Below are 19,003 nucleotides of genomic sequence, written 5' to 3' on the forward strand. Positions count from 1 at the left end.
CGCCCGTTCCGCCATTCAGCGCTGGCGGATCGGAGCGGGGAATTCAGTCCCTCCCCTGTCACGGCAGAGAGCCGTGACAGGATCGAGAAGTTAGCGAACGCCGGTATGTGTTCGCTCACCTCCCGATCTACTGAGCCGACCTGTGACAGTCTCATTGTCACAGGTCGGCTAGAACTATGAGGTGAGTGAAAAGCACTCACCTCATAGTTCTCCTTTAACCATTTGCAACTCCATCTGAAACTAAAAATGTTTGGGCTTTAGAAATGCTTGAACACAGGGGGGCTTGCAAGCTAATGACAGATTTGCAATCTCATTTCATCTGCTGGTAAAATTCAGTATTGCAGACAGGTAGTTTATAAGCAACCATTTTGTTAACGCTGCCATGCCTGAAGGGTGGACAATGGTACACAAAACAAGAGTCCTACTTTAATATGCGCACAGCATTCAATGAACCTTCATGCACCAATCCCAGGACAGCCATTCTCCCTGGAACAGAGAATTCCTTCTCTCAGGGCCTCCTCCAAATCTCTACTTTACAATACTATTTGAAAGTTGACCATTAATATACCCTAAAAGTTTAATTTAATCTTTATCAAATAATAAAAAACTTTGGCTGTCTAGTTACTTTGCGCTCATTCCTCTGCTTGTGTGTCTTATTATATGCGCAGTAATTAGTTGAAATGAACATTTTCTTCTCTGCCATGTTTCCATCTTCAAACAGAACTATCCCTTTCCATCTTATTGTATTGCCTCTGGCAGCATCTCAATTAATGACAATGGAGAAAGAGGCATTACATTCAAACAATGGGACAGATGTGCAGCACTCGGCAGATTTTATTTCTTCTTACTGCGGATTGCGATTAAAAATTCCTATACAATATAAATTATTGGAAAACCATTAATCCCGCAGGGCCAATTACAACATTGCAAACCTTACAGAAGTGGTAGTAACTTCAGAAGAGAGACCGGTATGAATCTGCAGTAACTTCCCCAAACTCACCGCTGAGGACGGGAGGAGGGTAACCCGCAGCTATGATAATATGATCAGGGATAAGAGTAGTAGTGTAAAGAGCAGCCAGTAAACCCAAGTATAAGCGGTGGATGCCTAAACTTGGCCTCAAATTCTGTTCAGAAAAGCCCAAAACCAATCCAACAAGCATGAAATCAGGTTTGTGGGGGCAGCCTGCATACACACTGCATCTGCTGCCCCCAAAAATGTGTTGCAAGCAAAGAAATTTGACTTATTTTGTGATTATAGAAAGCTATCTGGATGTAGACTGAAAATGTGACATTTTTTTTATTACATTAAAGATACTTCAAAACAGTGCCAATCTTGCCCACCCCTTCCTGCCCACTCCTATTAGTCATAGTGATCGGCCAACAGAAATCTGGGTGGAACCTAGCGGCCCAGCTCTGACACTACCAAGAAATCGGTGTCCCAATGGGGAGGGGAAATTCCCTCTAAGCTGTCACCATTGGAGTTTTTTTTCCATAATTTTCTGTTCTGATGACAACTAAAAGATTTTGGATTTCTCTCTAAATTTCTGTTCAGGGGACACTGTTTAGCAGGACAAATGGAAAGAGGGGAAATGTTTCCAGGGGGGCAAAGAAAAAAGGACGTAACAGGGGTTTAAACAGTTACCTACTACATGCAAAACCAGATACACCCAACACTGGAACTTTCAAAAACTTAAAACAAGTCTGCATGCATAAATTCTGACATGCAGCAAAAGTAAACAAACATTCTCAGAAAAGCTCCACCTTAAAAAAAGGATTAGTTCACTTTTTTCAAAAATTAAAGAAATGCATAATTACAAAGCTCTGTACTGACGTACGGAGTTTCAGTTAGGAGAGATGGGGAAGGACGGCTGGACTTCAAACGGCATTAAATCACCCCGTACAGCGGTCGTCGCTCTAGGTAGACGCGGGGATATGGGCAGCTCTAGAGCGAGGACAAGCGAGGACGACTGGACGCCGTATAAGGTGGTTTAATGCAGTTTGAAGTCCAGCCGTCCTCCCCCCCATCTCTCCTAACTGAAACTTTGTACATCAGTACAGAGCTCTGCCTGGAAGAGAATGTGCAGAAGCCCGAGCACTGCAGCTGTGATTGAGTGATCACGATTGCAATGCTTTCCAGGCTTGAATGCAAATATTAAAGAAATGTATATATATTTTATACATTAATTATGCATTTCTTTTTTGCAAAGGGTGAACTTCGCCTTTAAAAAGGTGTCCTTGTACTCTAGTACAGTGAGTTTGCCTAAGCAAACTACAATGCAACTTTGTAGCGAATACAAGGCAAGAGACTGCAGCAGAAGTTGATCTGTGACAGACATTTGCAAACACAGCCAGAAATGATGACCGTTTCACTTTAAATTTAAGGTAAACTAAAGAACTAACATCTACAGCTACTCACCTCCTCCCCAGCAATGCAACATCAATGTACTCCCTCACCAGTGCCAACATCTTCTCCCCAGGTTCTTCAGCCACCTTAACTGTCCAACACAGAATGACTTCACTTCCGCACATGTGCACAGGAGTTCATTCATTCCGGCATTCATACATTTTAAAGGAGATTGACAAAAGCAGGTATGTTTGTTTTATTGCAGAAGATACACAGCATGTTTTTTCTTCAATAAAAAAATCCTGCCTGCTCACAGTTTTCTACTACTAGTTCCACTGTAAAAAAAAAAAGCTGTAGTGACTGCAGTAAGCTCTGGAATCAGTCAAGTGATGACTTACCTCTCTTGAATGCCAAGCCCGACTCCCTTACATTATTAACATACAGATGTGGCCTGCCTTCTTCCTCCACAGAGCTCAGCGAGAACCCTACAAAATAAATCACAAAATACAGAAATTACCATTTGGAGACCACGTCATACACACGACACGGTCTAACATTGGTTCACTTAGATGTATGAAAAGTTCGGTCACACATTGATCTATTCAATTCTATGAACTAGGGCTGCAACCAACCAATCGATTCATTGATAATAATCGTTGAGAATAGTTATTAACTATTCTCATGATCGATTAGTTGGTTGTATCCCCTACCTCTCTCCTCCACGCCAGGAGGAGATCACAGCAAGCAGTGGGCAGGTGCAATAGCCAGCCTGCTATTGGCTATTGCAATTTGAAATGGCCAACAGCAGGCTAGCTATTGCACCAGCCCACTACCTGCTCAATTTACATTCAGCTGCCATCTGCGGTATCATGCCACTGGCAGCTCTCATTCCCTGGCTGAAGCTATTCAAGGGCCATGTGCTTACAATACAATTATTATTATTTTTTAAGTAATTTTCGGTTTCAGCCTGACAAATTTTGCTGCGGGAGGTGCGTTGCAGTGTCATTCATTTCAATGGCACCCCAAATGCGCCTTCTACCCACAGTGTGATTGCCCGCACTGGAATGCACGGTACCGCAATGCTATGCGTTCCAGTGCAGTGTGATTGCAAGAAATTGTGCATGTAGTTTTATTCTGAAGTAAACTTTATGTTTGTAACACTGCATTTGGGTATTGATTTAATTTTTGTTATCCAATTAATCTAAAAAATAAAAATCAGCCAACTAATCGGTTAAGAAAATAATCATTAGTTGCAGCCCTACTATAAACACTTCTAGTGACAATGGTATAAAGGCATGGCCATGTAGGTCTTCTCTCAGTACAGATAATGAGTACTATAGACCATCAGTAATGGTCATTCTCTGATGTGTCAGTTCACAGAATAATCAGTACGTGACTGGGCACCAATTATACCCTTTGCTATAGGGGAAAGGGAACAAGCAATGAAGAGGATGATGTTCACATTATCTTTCCTCCTGCAATTTGCAGTGAGGCATCTGTGTAAAACGTATGAATTAAGCACACTAGGAGTAAAAGTGGAACTCAAGCCATTTCGCTTCAGATATTATTGAGGGGTGAATGGTTAGAGCCTCTGCCAGAATCTTCTAGCCTTCTGTGCCCTGATGGGAAAACGTGCCCTTATTTGCTGACAGAGGTTCTGAATGCCCACCCTGGCTTTCCACTTAAAAGCAAATCTGTTGGTAAAAAAAAAAAAAAAAAACTCCTGCACTTTACTTTGCTCGCCAAATAATGTTTCAGCTTCTCATACTGTGTGTCGGGTGCCTGTAAAATGTAAGTAGATTGTACATGTGTGGCTGACTTCAAAAACTGATAAGGAACTCAAAATCAACCGGAATGTCCTTGTTTTTGGATTGCAATGTTAGAGAAAAGGAGGTGCAAAGCATTGATATCTTTTTGCCCAATCTGCTTTTAAGAGATCTGTCCTGTCATTTTTCTTGCTGCTAGACAAGGATATCCACCAAATCACGAACAACCCTCTGCTGCCTCTCTATTAACCCTCTGCTACCTGCCACACATCAAAGACTTCTCCCCGACATCTCTCTATTAACCCTCTGCTGCCTCGCCACACATAGTTACATAGTTACATAGTATTTGAGGTTGAATAAAGACATTAGTCCATCAAGTCCAACCTATTAGGATCTCATTCTAGGAGTACCTGTACCCCTGTATATTACGGTCCCTTAAGAAATCGTCCAAAAGTTTCTTGAACAATTCCACATTCTTTGCTGAAATCACTGTCTGTGGCAACATTGTAGACTTCTCCCCGACACCTCTTTATTAATCCTCTGCTGCCTCCCCACACATTGTAGACTTCTCCCCGACACCCCTCTATATACCCTCTGCTGCCTCCCCACACATTGTAGACTTCTCGCCGACACCCCTCTATATACCCTCTGCTGCCTTGCCACACATTGTAGACTTCTCCCCGACACCTCTTTATTAACCCTCTGCTGCCTCCCCACACATTGTAGACTTCTCCCCGACACCTCTCTATTAACTCTCTCATCTGTCTGCCCACAGAACGTAGATGTCTCCCTGAGACCTTTATATTAACCCTCTCTGCCCACACTTCACAGACCTCTCATTGACCCATACCAAAAAACCATCTGCTGCCTTGTCCACACTTTGCAGACATCATCCTTACACCTTTGCATATTGTGTTCAACATTCATACCTCTATATTCCCAACTATGACTATTCTAGAGTCAGTCAACTTTGTAAATACATTCTAAAAATGGAAAACAATTCAAGCAATGTTGATATTAATTTCAACCACTAGATGGCGGTAGAGTATTTGTTAAGGAATGACATAGCTCATTTATGGTTCCTGTATGTCACCCTAAGGCAGCGATTCTCAACCTGTGGGTCGCGACCCCGTCAGGGGTCGAATGACGATTTGCCAGGGGTCACCCGGGAGTCTCCCGCTATTAGATATTGGCTCCCGGCCGCCCAGGAGAGAAACACTTTCTCCCGGAAAGGTTTACTCTGCTCGATCGAGTAGAGTAAACCTTTCCCTGTGATCGTTAATTTTTTTCTGACATCGGGGGCCTCTGGCCGCCGTAAGTCAGAAAAAAAAACAAAAAAAAAAACAACACCATAGGAATGCATAGCTAGATTCCTATTGGCTATTTCACTTTGCAATAGCCAATAGGAATCTAGCTCTTGCACCCGCCCTCTGCTGCTGCCAATCAGCAGAGGGGGACCTGAAGTTCTCTATCAGGTCCTCTTCTAGCGATTGGCAGCAGCAGTGGGCGGGTGCAATAGCTAGTTTTCTATTGGCTATTGCAAAGTGAAATAGCCAATAGGAATCTAGCTATGAATTCCTATGCTGTTTTTTTGGTTTTTTTTTTATTCTGATGGCGTATGGCAGGCTTTGATCAGCTGCCTGAGACCTCAGCATCTCCAGTAATAAGGGGGGCAAGTACACATCGCCACTTCCTTACATTGTTTTACCTGACTAACTGATTACATTGACTAGTAAACATAAACCAAAACCTGGCTTCACATAAAACAACAGCTAATAACAACATTCTCAAGCCTGTCTGTGAATGATGCAGTTTGTGTACATAAAATTATATTTCTGACATTTGTATATAGTTGCTGTCATGTGAGTCTGAAGGAGGCTGAAAGGTGCCAACCTCTTTTTTTTGTAGAAGGTAACTAGATAGGAAGTCAGCTATGTTGGAAAATGTTGCTGAAGGTAGTAGCGTCAGATATCACTTTGATTATAGCACAACGACTTTTCTAAAGGAGTCCAATTAATCTGCGTTCACTTAAATCATGAACAAGGAAATTAAAAAAAGTTTCAGCACATGACTGGTTGCTGGAAGAAAATTAAACAGTGGGCAAAGTGAAGAACATTTCAGTAAATCGCCTCTTCCAGGTTGATTTACTCAATGATTGTTCATCTACAGCAGTGGTTCTCAACCTGTGGGTCGCTGTGTGATATCTGCTGTGATAGGTGAGAGTCCTCCTCAGCCCTCTCCTAGCGCAGCAGTGTCAGTTCTCCCGCCACGCCGCCAAATGTCGCTGCAGCAGCCTCGTCATCCTGACAGTTCTTGAAAATTGGGGCAGTCCTCTATATCTCTTAATATTTCCTTCAAGAGACCCTGTCACCAGCCTTCACTTTTTTATTAAATGCTTTTTTTAATGCTTTTAAAGCATTTGATAAAAGTGCTTTGAACTCCTGATTTGAACTGCAAACAAACATTTTCCACTCTCCTGATCTCCATTACATAGAGGGATGTTGGTTTAGAGTTCACAGAAGAATGCCGGGAAAGCTGATTAGATTGTTTGATATGTCAGTTTAATGCACAGGAAGTTACAAAGACACTGGAACTCTGACAACATCAACAGGTATTTTAAGCTGTCAAATCTAAGGATTGGTAAACTGCAATATATTAAATGTTTGTTCTTCTTGGAATCAAATATCTTTTAAGCCACATAGACTGCTTTGTGAGACGATCACTGCCTGATGAAAGTGATCACCACAGAGGTCCAAAGGTTCAGTTCTCCTGCCTATTCATTGTGAACACGGCTGGTAACAGCTGCTCAAACAAGCAGTATTGTGTACAAGTACAATTACACATTCGCATGTATTAAAGGGGCCATTCAATTGCTAGAGTGAGATAGTAAAACAAAATTCATTGGCACATAGAGCTACTTTTAGTAACCGGGATTAAAGTGTATGTCAATTCTGATAAATCAACTTCTCTTATTTGATCCTTTTGGTCTGTTAAATATATGATTGAAATTGTGTTTTATATCTGTTCCAAAAAATACCTGTTGATCCTTAAAAATCCAGATCGGTCCTGTGTACTATGCAGTCCTACCACAAGCACTATTATGAGCTCTGCCTAACCAACTTCCTGGAACCACACAATTCCTCAATCACTGCAGGCTGGGGGACATTGATTAATTCCGCCGCACAGCAAGTCAATGCTGAACAGCAGACATGTTCGAGATGTCTGGGAAAAATCAGTTTAATATTAAGAATATCACAAGACTGAACAGTCAAGAATTTGCTTTGCGTTAGTGTTTGTGGGTTTCTCTGGATTAATAAAAAACTTTTATATTTACATCCTTGATTAAATCATGAAAAGGGCAAAAAAACATGTAGTGCATCTCTGCAATACATGCCCATTTCCCCATGTTTTGTCTCTTTAACCGCCTCTCGGCCGGCCGTTGTAATTAAACGTCTAAAGATGGCCTGTTAGCCCCGCCCACTCCACACCTGCGAGTGGGAAACTGCCCAAATTTAACAACAGGCAGCGATGCCTGTTTACATACGAGTGATCCGCCGGCCATAGAGCCGACGGAACGCTTGTATGAGGTGCCGATCATGCGCCCCCTCCGCAGCGCTGGTCCCGAGCTCCGCTGTGAATGGGGCGGGCCGGGACCAGCACTACAGCTTTCTGACAGGAGATCAGTACACGAGCTCCTTCCGGTGTCCGAATGCGGCAGTGATGCATATTACATCACTTGCGCATTCTGCTGTCACTCTCCGGCTACAGCACCTCCAGAGAAGCTGGTGAAGCAGATCTCTGCTCCAGCAGCTTCTCTGGGGGTCCCTAGGTGACAATAGGGGTCTTAAAGACATCTGATGTCTCCATAAAGAGGACCTGTCACATCCCCTTTGCCATCACATAATATTACCCAAATCTCCTTGGAACTTACCGAACATTTCTGACGGCTCAGTCTTCTCCAGCTGAATGTATCTGATGACTCTGGGGCAGATTGTGATTTCCTTGTAGAGCTGAAAAAGAGAACAGAATGATGATATACTTTACTGAACAATCAGTAAAAAGGTGGAACACCCTTCCCCAAGCAGTGGTATCAGCTGAGAGTATTGATCAATTTAAGAACCTTTTAGATGATTTCCTCGGAGAGCACAATATACAGGGGTACAGGTATTCTTAGTGACACACACACATAGGTTGAACTCGATGGTCCTGTGCCTTTATTCAACCTCATCAACTATGTAGCTATGAAATAGTGTTTATTCTTGGCCTGACACATTTCAGCCCTGAAAGGAATAAAGGCTGTAAAGGCTCATAAAAGTCTACAACGATGGTTGAGAATTACATTTTTCAGTAAAGCTGGCCATACACTAGTACTGTAGATTTCCGAACGAACTTTGGAACAAGAGATTTTTCTTTACAATCCGATAATGCCATCAGACACTTGACGAATGTTGATCGAAGTTTTGTTTGATTCCAACGTTGGATTTTGGAATGAATGGAGTTTTCCAAATGAAAACCAAATGTACTGTTTTATTTAATTTGTTAGAGAAAATATTTCCATCCTGCTCTTTCCTTTTCGTCACTCTGGTCTAAATCGGTCTAAATCGATCGGTGATATCGCATCCCATCAACACATAGAAAGTCAAAAGAAAGATCTTTTGTACGAAAGCTATTTTGAAAATCTAAGCAGTGTATGGCCAGATTTTGACTAGTAAGCCAACTAAAACACCAAACAGCAGATAAAAGGTTGCAAAGGAGAAAGAAATGCTGCTGTATTACATGAAACTTAAGGGAAACCTAGGGGCAGCCATCTAAAGATACTAACTACCTGCCTCTGGCTTTAATGCTTGTAACCACTGATTTGGAAGGACTCTACTCTTCTAAATATCCATGCTGGTTCTAAGTCAAGCAGTCAAAGTACTGAAGCCAGAGTGACAGCACAATAGACCATAAAATAGGCACTTCAAAGAGAAGCTTATAAAATAGCAAGCCCCGCTTTAAGCCGTGGTTTGGGCTCCATAGATCTCAAGGGCTCAATAGTTGCATCCTCAGCACCCCTTTACACTCAAGAGCCCTAGTACTGTCCAAAAGACACACCTTCTTAAATCATTTATTTCAGAAGCTAGTTAACTTCAAAAGATGGTGAGAGAAAACCAGAGTAATTGGAAGAAGCCTAGGCAAACATAGGGGAATATGCAAACTGCAGCTCAAATCGCAGTGCTATTTGCAGGAACTGTCCCTCTTTTTGGAATGAAGTCACCCAGACCCTCGTTTTGCCTCAGTTGTCTCTCTTCTTTGTCTCATGTCTGGACCTCAATAAAAATGTTAAATTTAAAGCTAAAATCCAGACATAAAGGCTTTAATATATTCCTCATTTCAATGTATGTGCACCAAATGCCTTTACAAACCCAGATGGTATATTCCCTTTTAAAAGTCCACTCACTACAGTCAGCCTGCAGAATATTTATCCATCTGGGAGGTAGAGGGGGAGTGTGGGCTGCTCGGATCAGGGTGGTAGTCTTCTGCAATGTGAGGAGCAGTATCATACTAAGAAGGTATTTACATTTGTTATCAGAGTATGGTTTTGGTTTAAGTGTTTTTATTTAGTAATTCTATTAATGTAGCATTAATGATTCATGTAGGAAAGATTAGAAATGGGCATATGTTTGATATTGTTTCATACATTAGATATTTTATGGATCCACTGGGACATTTCTTAGTTTATTTTAGTTTTACTTCATTTATTTTATTTTGTTTGGTTTGGCATTTGTCACTCCTAAATATTATATACCTCTCTGAGATGCCTATACTGATGGTCCCTATGGTCTTTAATTTGTTGGAAGCCCTATGCTCCGATATATCCCCTGATTATAAGATTTAGCCGTAACCGTTTGAAGCACTCAGAACGGGCTCGCCCTCTTTCCCCCTTCTGATAGCCCGTAGGGTTCCTTGCCTCCCTTACTCCCCTCCGGCAGCGTAGGCATATCCAGTACGACAGAAATCTTGTTAAATGGTATTTATCAATGTATATTATATGTAGATCTTGAATTATTAATTTTTCATATGTATAAATATTATGTGATTATTATAGGCACCTCCTCAGTCCCTGATGAAGCCTTGGACGAAACGCATAGAATTCTGGACACAGTATAGAATTATGCATCAATTTTGGATGAACATGACTATTTATGAATAATATGCAAAGATATAAGGAGACAAATTATGTGAAAAGTTAGTTATTTACAGTATTTATCTATACGTGTTCCAGGGAGGTCTTGTGCCATAGTTTTACAATCATTGGATATATGTCGGTCTGCTACTTTATTTATTGATATGCCAATCATGTATTTTTATATTAAAGACAATCATTTTTACATAATATGTGACTCTTGTGGTATTATGTGGAACTTTGGAATATGGTAGATGAAACCTTTAAAGCCCCATCTTTTTTTTTTCTTCGGTAGGCATATTAGGGGTGTGGTGTTATTGTTCGTGTGGTGATTCACAATTTTGTTTACACTGCAGAATATTACAGGAAGGGAAGATAAAAGATCAGTCACCCTGCACACGGACATGGAGCAGCACTGAATGGTCTGTATTACTGGAAACTGTAACATTTTGGAAATTCTATCACGTTTTCTTCCCTTCCGGTGGCAATGGCCATCAGGACAAATAGAGGGGATGAACCTTCCCAGCACAGTCACACACAGAAATAAAAACCTGTCACGAGTTCTAACACTTCCACCCTCCAGGCAAAACAAACAAAATAGGGTTGTAGATGCATTTTAAGGATGAGCTGTTAGCAGACACTGCATTCCCATACATCCCAGTAGAAAGACTTCAACATGCAACCTTCTACTACAGGATTTACTGGGCAATGCAGGATTTAGTGAAGACCTGCCAGAGCAGTCAACTACAGCAACCATTGACAGTGTTTGAGGCAAACATTATTTGCCTGTACCGTTCCACTTTAAAAACTGTAAACTATACAATTCATTATCTTCACAGGTAAACAAAGGTTGAAGAACCTGTGCTGCTCTTCCACTAGGAACGTTGATGAGGCTGACTTACAAGTCGGGATTTGTTTGCTCTGTAGCCACATATCGCTCACCTGCAATCTGGACTGCACAAGTACACCTGCTGGGAGCAGGTGAGCAAACAAGGCATCTGTCAGCTCCATACAGCTGATAAGCATCCAGTATCTGGAAGTTATTCATTTATCAAAGTGGGCAGAGATACCAGACTAATTAAGCAATGTTTACAACATCTTAAAACAGACAACCTTATTGCTGTAATAAAATGTCAGTGGTGGAAGGAACAGGGGTAGCAGCCTACAAATAACAAAATGAAAAAAAAACTGTCATCATAGCGGTGGTGGATGCCCAACAGAGTACGAGATCCACAGTTCACCCTAAAAAAAAGAAAGACCCTGAACGATTAATAGCCGTAGATGGACTCATGAAGCCTCTGGCACTATAACATATGCCGTGTCCCTGGGTCAGTACCAGAAGATAATTTGGGCTGGTGACCCAGAGTGGAGATACTTCACCATTGAGATATTGTTCAAAGTGGGCTTGGAGGTCTGTGACCAGCTTCTGGGTGTTCTGTAGCTAGCTGCTCTCCATTCATACCAGTGGTATTTTAGCTATTTAAATGTAGTTCTACAATAACTATTATGGGATGCTATTCTCCCTGCCAAAAATATAAGTAAATAGACGTTGTCAAGTTCTCCAACTTCACCAGGTCTTTGGTGGACTCAAATTTAGGGAAGTCAGGATTCGGCAGTATACTACACTCCGCTTGGTTTGCTGCTGCTTATATAGACATTATAATCCATGTATATCACTCATCAGTTTCACTATGTAATATAACCTGGTATAAGGGTCAGTTTTGAAAATCACAGACTAAAACCCATCATTATGGATCTTCTGAACCCGACTGTCCCGCACAAGTCATCCCCTATGCGGTGAGTATGCATGAAGCTGCAGATGGTGCCTGACATATATGATGTCTGCTCCACCTATCTGGTAAATTTAAGTCGCTAACAGAGGCTCTCTTAAACCAATCTCTAATTCAGATCCTGGTAGCCTCTCCACAGGTGCTCTGTGTGCCCATCTATCTGAACCTCTGTAGCATTAGGGGCATTAAAGAAAACAACTGCAGCCAACAATACTTTTGTTTCAGTAGCTAGTAGGGCTTGTGTTGATAGCATCAGTTTGACATTAGTTTGCAATGTTTCTGAGACCATTCAGCATTATTGACAGGAGCATCTGACCTGCAGTTGACCTACTTATGACCCGTTTCAAATGGGCTTCAAACACGCTTGAAGCGGAAAAAAAAGCCTGTTGACACATGCCCCAAAGGGAAGTTTCCCTCACTTTGTGTGGGCACTGAGACCGCAAATTCTCTCCAACAGAGTCAGACGACCAATATTTCGCTTTTCTGAGCATAGGTAAAACCACTAACTAAAATAGCATATAAACTTTAAGCAGTTATTGTAATATCAAAAGCAAATTAGGGGTTAGGTGTGGCGATTAGAATGGGGGAGGGGTTACACAATCACAAAGATACCTGGAAGAAGGCAACCAAGGTCACCAACATCAAATCAGACACAACTCTGTCCAGTTATAACAAGCAATACTCAAGACTAATGCTTTGCCAAAAAACAAAAATTATGGCTTCTTTGTGGACTGATTACGGAGCTCCACAAGCTGTGCAATGAGCATGTATACAAAGGAGAAGTGGTACCTACCAGTTCATAAATCTCTTCCTCAGGTCTTGGTATATAATGCTGCTGTTGGTTATCGCACAGGAATCTGAGGCGTAGATAATGAGCCGTGTAATCCAACTGATGAGTCTGCAACATAAATAAAAGAGATCAGGGAAGAGTTACAATTAGTTGTACATTGCACATCTTCCAAATCTCTGTGCATTATAACATGACACTGCACCATATACACATACATATATAAAGACAACATTGGAAGAAAAAAGTAAATACATATTACACCCCAGGTTCCAGGGACGGTGATGCTTGATGCCACTAGACTAACAGGATCCTGAAAACCATGTGGAGACCAGGACTGGGCAGTAGCATCATCTTCCTCGGCATTCCTAGGATCCCAAATGATGGCCCACTGGCGTCACCCTGACCTGGGTGAACTTTCTAAAAGCCAAGGGTATTATTTAATGAAACTCTGTTGGGGGGTGGGATTTTTTTTAAAACACCCTGTAATAAAAAATAAAGAGTCCCTATCTGGACAAAACAAAAACTCCCACACTGCAAGGGTTAACTGCTCATTTATGCCTAGCAGTAAAAAAAAAAGCTGGTTTACTTACCCGATCCCCACTCTTGCTGGCCCCCACAGCCTTTTCTACCCCTTTCCCTCCGGCGGTCTAAGAACTGCTGACATCATCATGTATAATGCAGGTTCCATAGACCTGCAATAGCCGTAAGGACGCAGAGGGACTTTCCACCAGCTGGAGTGGAGAGGAGAGAGGGGAGCTCCAACCGCCAGGGGAGCGGAAATCAGATAGGTAAAGGTGCTTTACTCTGGTCCGCTAGGCATAAACGAGCTGTGCAGATCAACACAGGCTCAACACAAGGGCAAATAGAGAAAGATTGTTTTCTATGTGCCATGTTCACTCCATACATGTGAGGTAGTGTACGATGTGTAAAACTACAGCATGTATGCATTTCTACCCACTGCAACTCACCGCAGTGCATGTCACCGCCATAAAGATTATTATAATGTGCTGCAGTGGATAGAATTGGATAAAATGCAATTTTGTGACCTTTTAGAAAAAAAAAAAAGATAAACAGTGCAATGCGTTACAAAGCAAAGAAGTGCACCAATACAATTCCCACCAGCGGGGGCAGGATATAAAGGGCAATATGCCCTCCTGCTAGTGAGAACAAGTCCAAAGAATGCAAAATACCATATAGTCACTCGCACTCCGTTTGTAGATACGGTCGATCAGATGCAGTCGATCTCCTTTATTGACTGAACATGATGTCACATATACAAAGCGACATTTCGGGATCAGGCAGTCCCTTCCTCAGGCACACAACACTAGTTAGGTTACACAAGCAGTGGGGAAGCCCGCTGCTGTGTAACCTAACTACCTGTCAAAAGCTGGATGCAGCACTGCCTGTAACAGCGGGGAGGCTTTCCCTGCTGTGTAACCAGTAACAAGCCGATCTGAAGGGAGAAAAAGCTGTTGGCTTCAGACTTGAAGCTGACAGCTTTTTCCTCCATAATACTAGGTGAGGCTCTGCCTCTCCTGCCTCGCCTGACTGCAGATCCCTGGTCCATTCAGTAAACTTGTTCACTTTAAAGTGACATTAAAGTCAAACTTTTTTTTGCCCCGTCCCAATCCTGCTCTAGGGACTTCCCTTAAATGATGCCTCTTGATCCGATCATCATCTTCTGCTTCTTTCCTGTAGTTTTCAGCTGTACCTTAAGCGCTGGTGCGGGTCTCCGATTCAGCGCCGACTCCTCTGTCCTCCTCTTCTCTGACGTCCCACGGAGTCTGTGTGTGTGCACGCTGCTCCATAGACTTCTCTCCTCATCTCACGGCCGAAGATCTGAACTGCGCATGCACCCACCACAAGATCCCTGGCGGCCGCCCAAGACTCTTTAGATGTTCGGACGGGAGCGCGCGGTGAAGACACAGGTGAGTTTTAACCTGTTTGAAAAGGTTTTTTTTTGCATATATCTACTGTTTGCTAGCAGTAGATATATGCAAAAATCGCTGAGGGTTTATTAACCCTTTATGGTCACTGCAAATAACACGGGGCACTCTTTGCTCCTGAAGAGAAAAAAAAGTTTAACCTCAGCATGTAGAAAGGCTTTTTCACAGTAAAAACGCAGAAAATATATTTCCTCGGGAGCTAGTTTAGCTTTCTCAGTTTTTTGGGCTTTTTTTAAACTGGATTTGTAATTAAAATGCACAGAATATAACTGGCTATTAATATTTATAGGTAATAACTCAGCAAATTGTTGATCCAGGGAATATCCAATTGCTTTAAGGGATCAGGAAAAAAAAATGTTCCCCCGGTCGGAGCAAAAAAGACCACGCTTTATAAGGGATTTTCACTTTCCTCTGGATCAACCAAAGCTTTCGATTTTTCCGTATGCAGGTTTTGATTATTATTAATTATTATCAATTACTTTTTCTATTGGTTGAACTCAACTTGTTGAATTTTTTTCAACCTGTGTAACTGCGAAATCTTGGATTCTGTATACAATGCGGTTCTGTATTTCATCCACTAGGTGGCAGACAGCCACAAGAAAAGCCACGTAAGAAAACAAATACATATAACACCAATGAACTCCTGCCAGGTTCTAAATAATCTTAAATAAAAATAAAAGTCAGTAAAAAAAGCTCATCATGGAACTGGCAATCCTCCAGACAGCATTTTCCAGCCTAAACAGAACCGAGGCAATAGAAATAGAACAGAGCATCAGGAAATCCAGTCTTTTTTATTCCTCTGACTTTGGTGCACTCTACTGACAATCCAGGGGGTGACAACACAATGACCAAGAATTCCATTTACCAGGATGGAGACTCTTGTAACTGGAGAACAAATCAATTTCTTTCAAAGAAACAATGCAGTAAAGTAAACCTGTTATTAGGCAACTCAAGATGAAGTAGAATTATTACATAGGTACTGCCACCATAAAGAGCCAGCACACACTTCCTGTTTGTTAAAACGTGATTGCAGGACATTTGCAGTATGCCATACACACCCGACCCCTGAAAGCAATGATAATGTCCCTCAATTGATGAACCCACAATTAAGCGGGTACTGCCGATGGCATGCTTACAATGCATTTCCATTTTTGCAGCCAAGATGGCATAACATCTAAATTTATATTTGCTACACATTCACGTAGCAAAACTTTGAAAAATATATAAAACTTGCACCGAGAGATAGGGTGGACAACATATATCCTCAACTACTCTCTACTAGGGATGCACCGATATATCGGCCGCCGAAACATATCGGCCGAAAATGGCACTTTTGGCCAAATGCCGAAAGTGAAATTTTCCTGCCGATACTTTGGTGTGTGTGTGTGTGTATTTGGGAAGGGAGAGGTTTCAGTTACAGGTTTTCTAGCATATCTACTTTTTAAGGGTTGTCCCACATCTGATGCAGCTGCCAGTCTCATTCTAGGGAGCTGTTCACTGGCTACAAATCTTGATGGATGGTGTCTTGGGCATATTGGGGTTGGAAGGAGTTCGGACTATACTGCAACCATGCAAGCTCTGGTCACAACTTCCTTTAAAACTCACCCTTCAACCTCTGTCTACCAGGAGTGCTCTACAAGGACAATATTTATCTGCATGGAGGTACCTCCTATTCCATACAGGAGCCAGCTGAATGCCATGGTTTAGAGTGAACCTGTGGGGTGGTTCCATCAGGACCATGAATTACCTTGCAAATGATATCCAAGGCATCCTTTGCTGTATCATCTGGATGGATGACAATTAGGACTGGTTGGTCGTTTGGCAGGCATACCCAGGACGGTGTCAGGTACTCATGCACCCATATGTCAGCATCGGCATTGTGAGAATGGACGCTGGTCAAAGGCACCTCTTTTTCCTTCTGTGTAAAAAGACAAATATGTAGGTAAAAAAAAAACTACAAATGTCTAAAGCAATGAGCAAAATTATCTTAATTTAAAGGATCTTCACAGGTCGCACACATCATTTTAGAATTTTTTACAGAAGCAGCAATGTATATATGCAATGTATTCTAGTATCCTAGTTATCTTTTTTTACATCGGATTTTCATATAAACAAACAAAAAAAAAACAGATTGGCTTACAAACCACACAACAGTTGTCCATCACATTCAAATCCTTGGAATCACTTGGAAATATTGCATAGAATCAATTGTAATATAATAAGATATTTTTTCCCAAAATGAGGTGCCAGCTATTTGGCAATCATTTCATATTTGACGAGTCCTAAAAACTCTTTTTGAAAGCCAATTATCTCTTTGTTCTTGGACATTACCTTGTCTTCTGATGCGGTATCATCAAATATGCCTTCCAACGATTTCTTGACAGATTCTGAGCCATCATTAAACACCTGTCAAGTAAAATAGAACATTTAAGGGCAAAAAAGTTATATTTCAAAGTAGTCTCATACTAATCCAAGAGGATGGCGCTTTATGCATTGGTGGGTGGTCTAAGAAATAACTATTCAAACTGGTAAATTGTAGTTAGATCAGGTCTGTGATTAACTTTTTACTTAGTGTTAGATTGAGAAGAGAAGGATTAAAAAACCCAATGGTTTATATTGCTTTGTGTCCACAACAGGGAGATTCACCCGGTCTAATTGCCCTGCTGACCATTGTGACCAAGACTGAAACCGAGGGAAAATCCAAAATCTTTACAGTTGTCACCAGGACCTGAACCGAGAAGTACACTTCCAACGGGGACACTTGTTGTAATGACAACTGTCTGGAAAGGTTTCCCTTACTTTGGGGTCATAGTCATTTACTTTCTGCTGTAGAAAAAAAAAACGTGTTGCCAGCACACTATGAATTTAGAGTTTATTAAACTGATCACATTACATTAAGTCCCCGTTCACACCTTCTTGTTTCATTAACACGCACCCAAGGTGCATGCTTTGGCACGCGTTCATGCAACACATTTATATTGTGCAGCGCACTTGAGCTGCCATTGGTTGTTAATGGTACCCTAAGTGCGGCCGGTAAGATATGCATTTTCTTTCCCCTGGGCATGGACACGCGATAATCGCACACAAATGAGCATAAAAAACAAAAAACACACTTGCAGCTAAACATGCCGCGCAAGCTACTTTACCGCGTCTGTCACATGTGCGGCAGCCCATTTATTACATGGGCTGACACGCAACAATGGAGACAAAAACGCTCGTCAATGTGTGTTTGTGTTCATTTATCGCTAGGTGTGACGGGGCCTAAGTGTAAGTGCAACATTTTGGAGCTGCACAGAACCCCTGAAGTGATCACATACCTGACAAAGGGGTTCTACACAGAATTGAAATGTTGCACTTGCACCCAAGTTGATTGCTTAAATATTGGGGGTCTATTTATAAATACATATTCATAGCTATTCATCCAGCAAAACTGCATGTACATTTGTTCTGTGCCATTAACAAGCTGATGTGAGAATGAGGCAAGATTAAATCTTCTTAGAGCATTTTCTATTTGGGTGGAATGTTCTTTAAATATTACGAGCAGTAGTAAAAAATAGTGAAGCGTGAACCAGGGAAATGCCTCATTATGGCCACTAGATGGAGCTGAAGATCATTGGACATAAATCCATCTCTGGAACAAAAGATGCAATGTAACAATTCTAGAGAACTCTGGAGAGAAATAGAAATAAATGTAAGCATTGCTGCTACAGGGATCCCGGGGGACTCCAGGCTTTATCCAAAAACGTGAGCAATGGAAATATATCAATGATTTACCTCCTTTTGAGTCCCTGAGACAAAGTAAATGGGACAATGACAGCCAAGAAATATGACTGTGGTTTTAACCTTTCCCTACTCCATTTAAAATCTAACACAAAAAAAAAAAAACTTTTGATCTAAGATATAAAGATTTACATATGCAAGTTGCGTGTTGGCCAGTATGACCGTGTACATGAAGCAAATAGACAAATGACAAAGATAATTGCCTCAATTTTGCCAGCACACCTGATTAAGGCTTGGTCTCCCTTGTTTCTTCTTAGAAGACGTGTCAAGACCCCAGATAGAAGAAAACCGGCTCCTTCTCTTACTGGCAGATCGTGACATGGCTTGTGTACGTCTTCTCACCCCGGACTCTCCTGTACGAGCAGCCACCTATGGAGAGGCAGAAATGCCATCAAGGAACAGACAAACACCATCAGATCCT

The 19,003-nt window shown here is 41.7% G+C and overlaps 1 protein-coding gene across 1 annotated transcript in view; it reads right to left on the bottom strand.

The window, feature by feature from the left end:
- Nucleotides 1-19,003, bottom strand: part of TIAM1 (T-cell lymphoma invasion and metastasis 1) — a 191,095-nt gene that overhangs the window by 60,192 nt on the left and 111,900 nt on the right. Inside the window, exons 7-12 of the mRNA XM_018557457.1 lie at nucleotides 18,805-18,951; nucleotides 17,134-17,208; nucleotides 16,550-16,720; nucleotides 12,860-12,964; nucleotides 8,042-8,120; nucleotides 2,743-2,829 (exon numbers count right to left, since the gene is read on the bottom strand). Coding sequence (XP_018412959.1) covers nucleotides 2,743-2,829; nucleotides 8,042-8,120; nucleotides 12,860-12,964; nucleotides 16,550-16,720; nucleotides 17,134-17,208; nucleotides 18,805-18,951 — 664 coding nt within the window. The remainder of the gene's footprint in view (nucleotides 1-2,742; nucleotides 2,830-8,041; nucleotides 8,121-12,859; nucleotides 12,965-16,549; nucleotides 16,721-17,133; nucleotides 17,209-18,804; nucleotides 18,952-19,003) is intronic.

The sequence above is a fragment of the Nanorana parkeri genome, unplaced genomic scaffold, assembly GCF_000935625.1.
Source record: "Nanorana parkeri isolate BGI_ZX_2015 unplaced genomic scaffold, ASM93562v1 scaffold284, whole genome shotgun sequence".
Lineage (NCBI taxonomy): Eukaryota > Metazoa > Chordata > Amphibia > Anura > Dicroglossidae > Nanorana > Nanorana parkeri.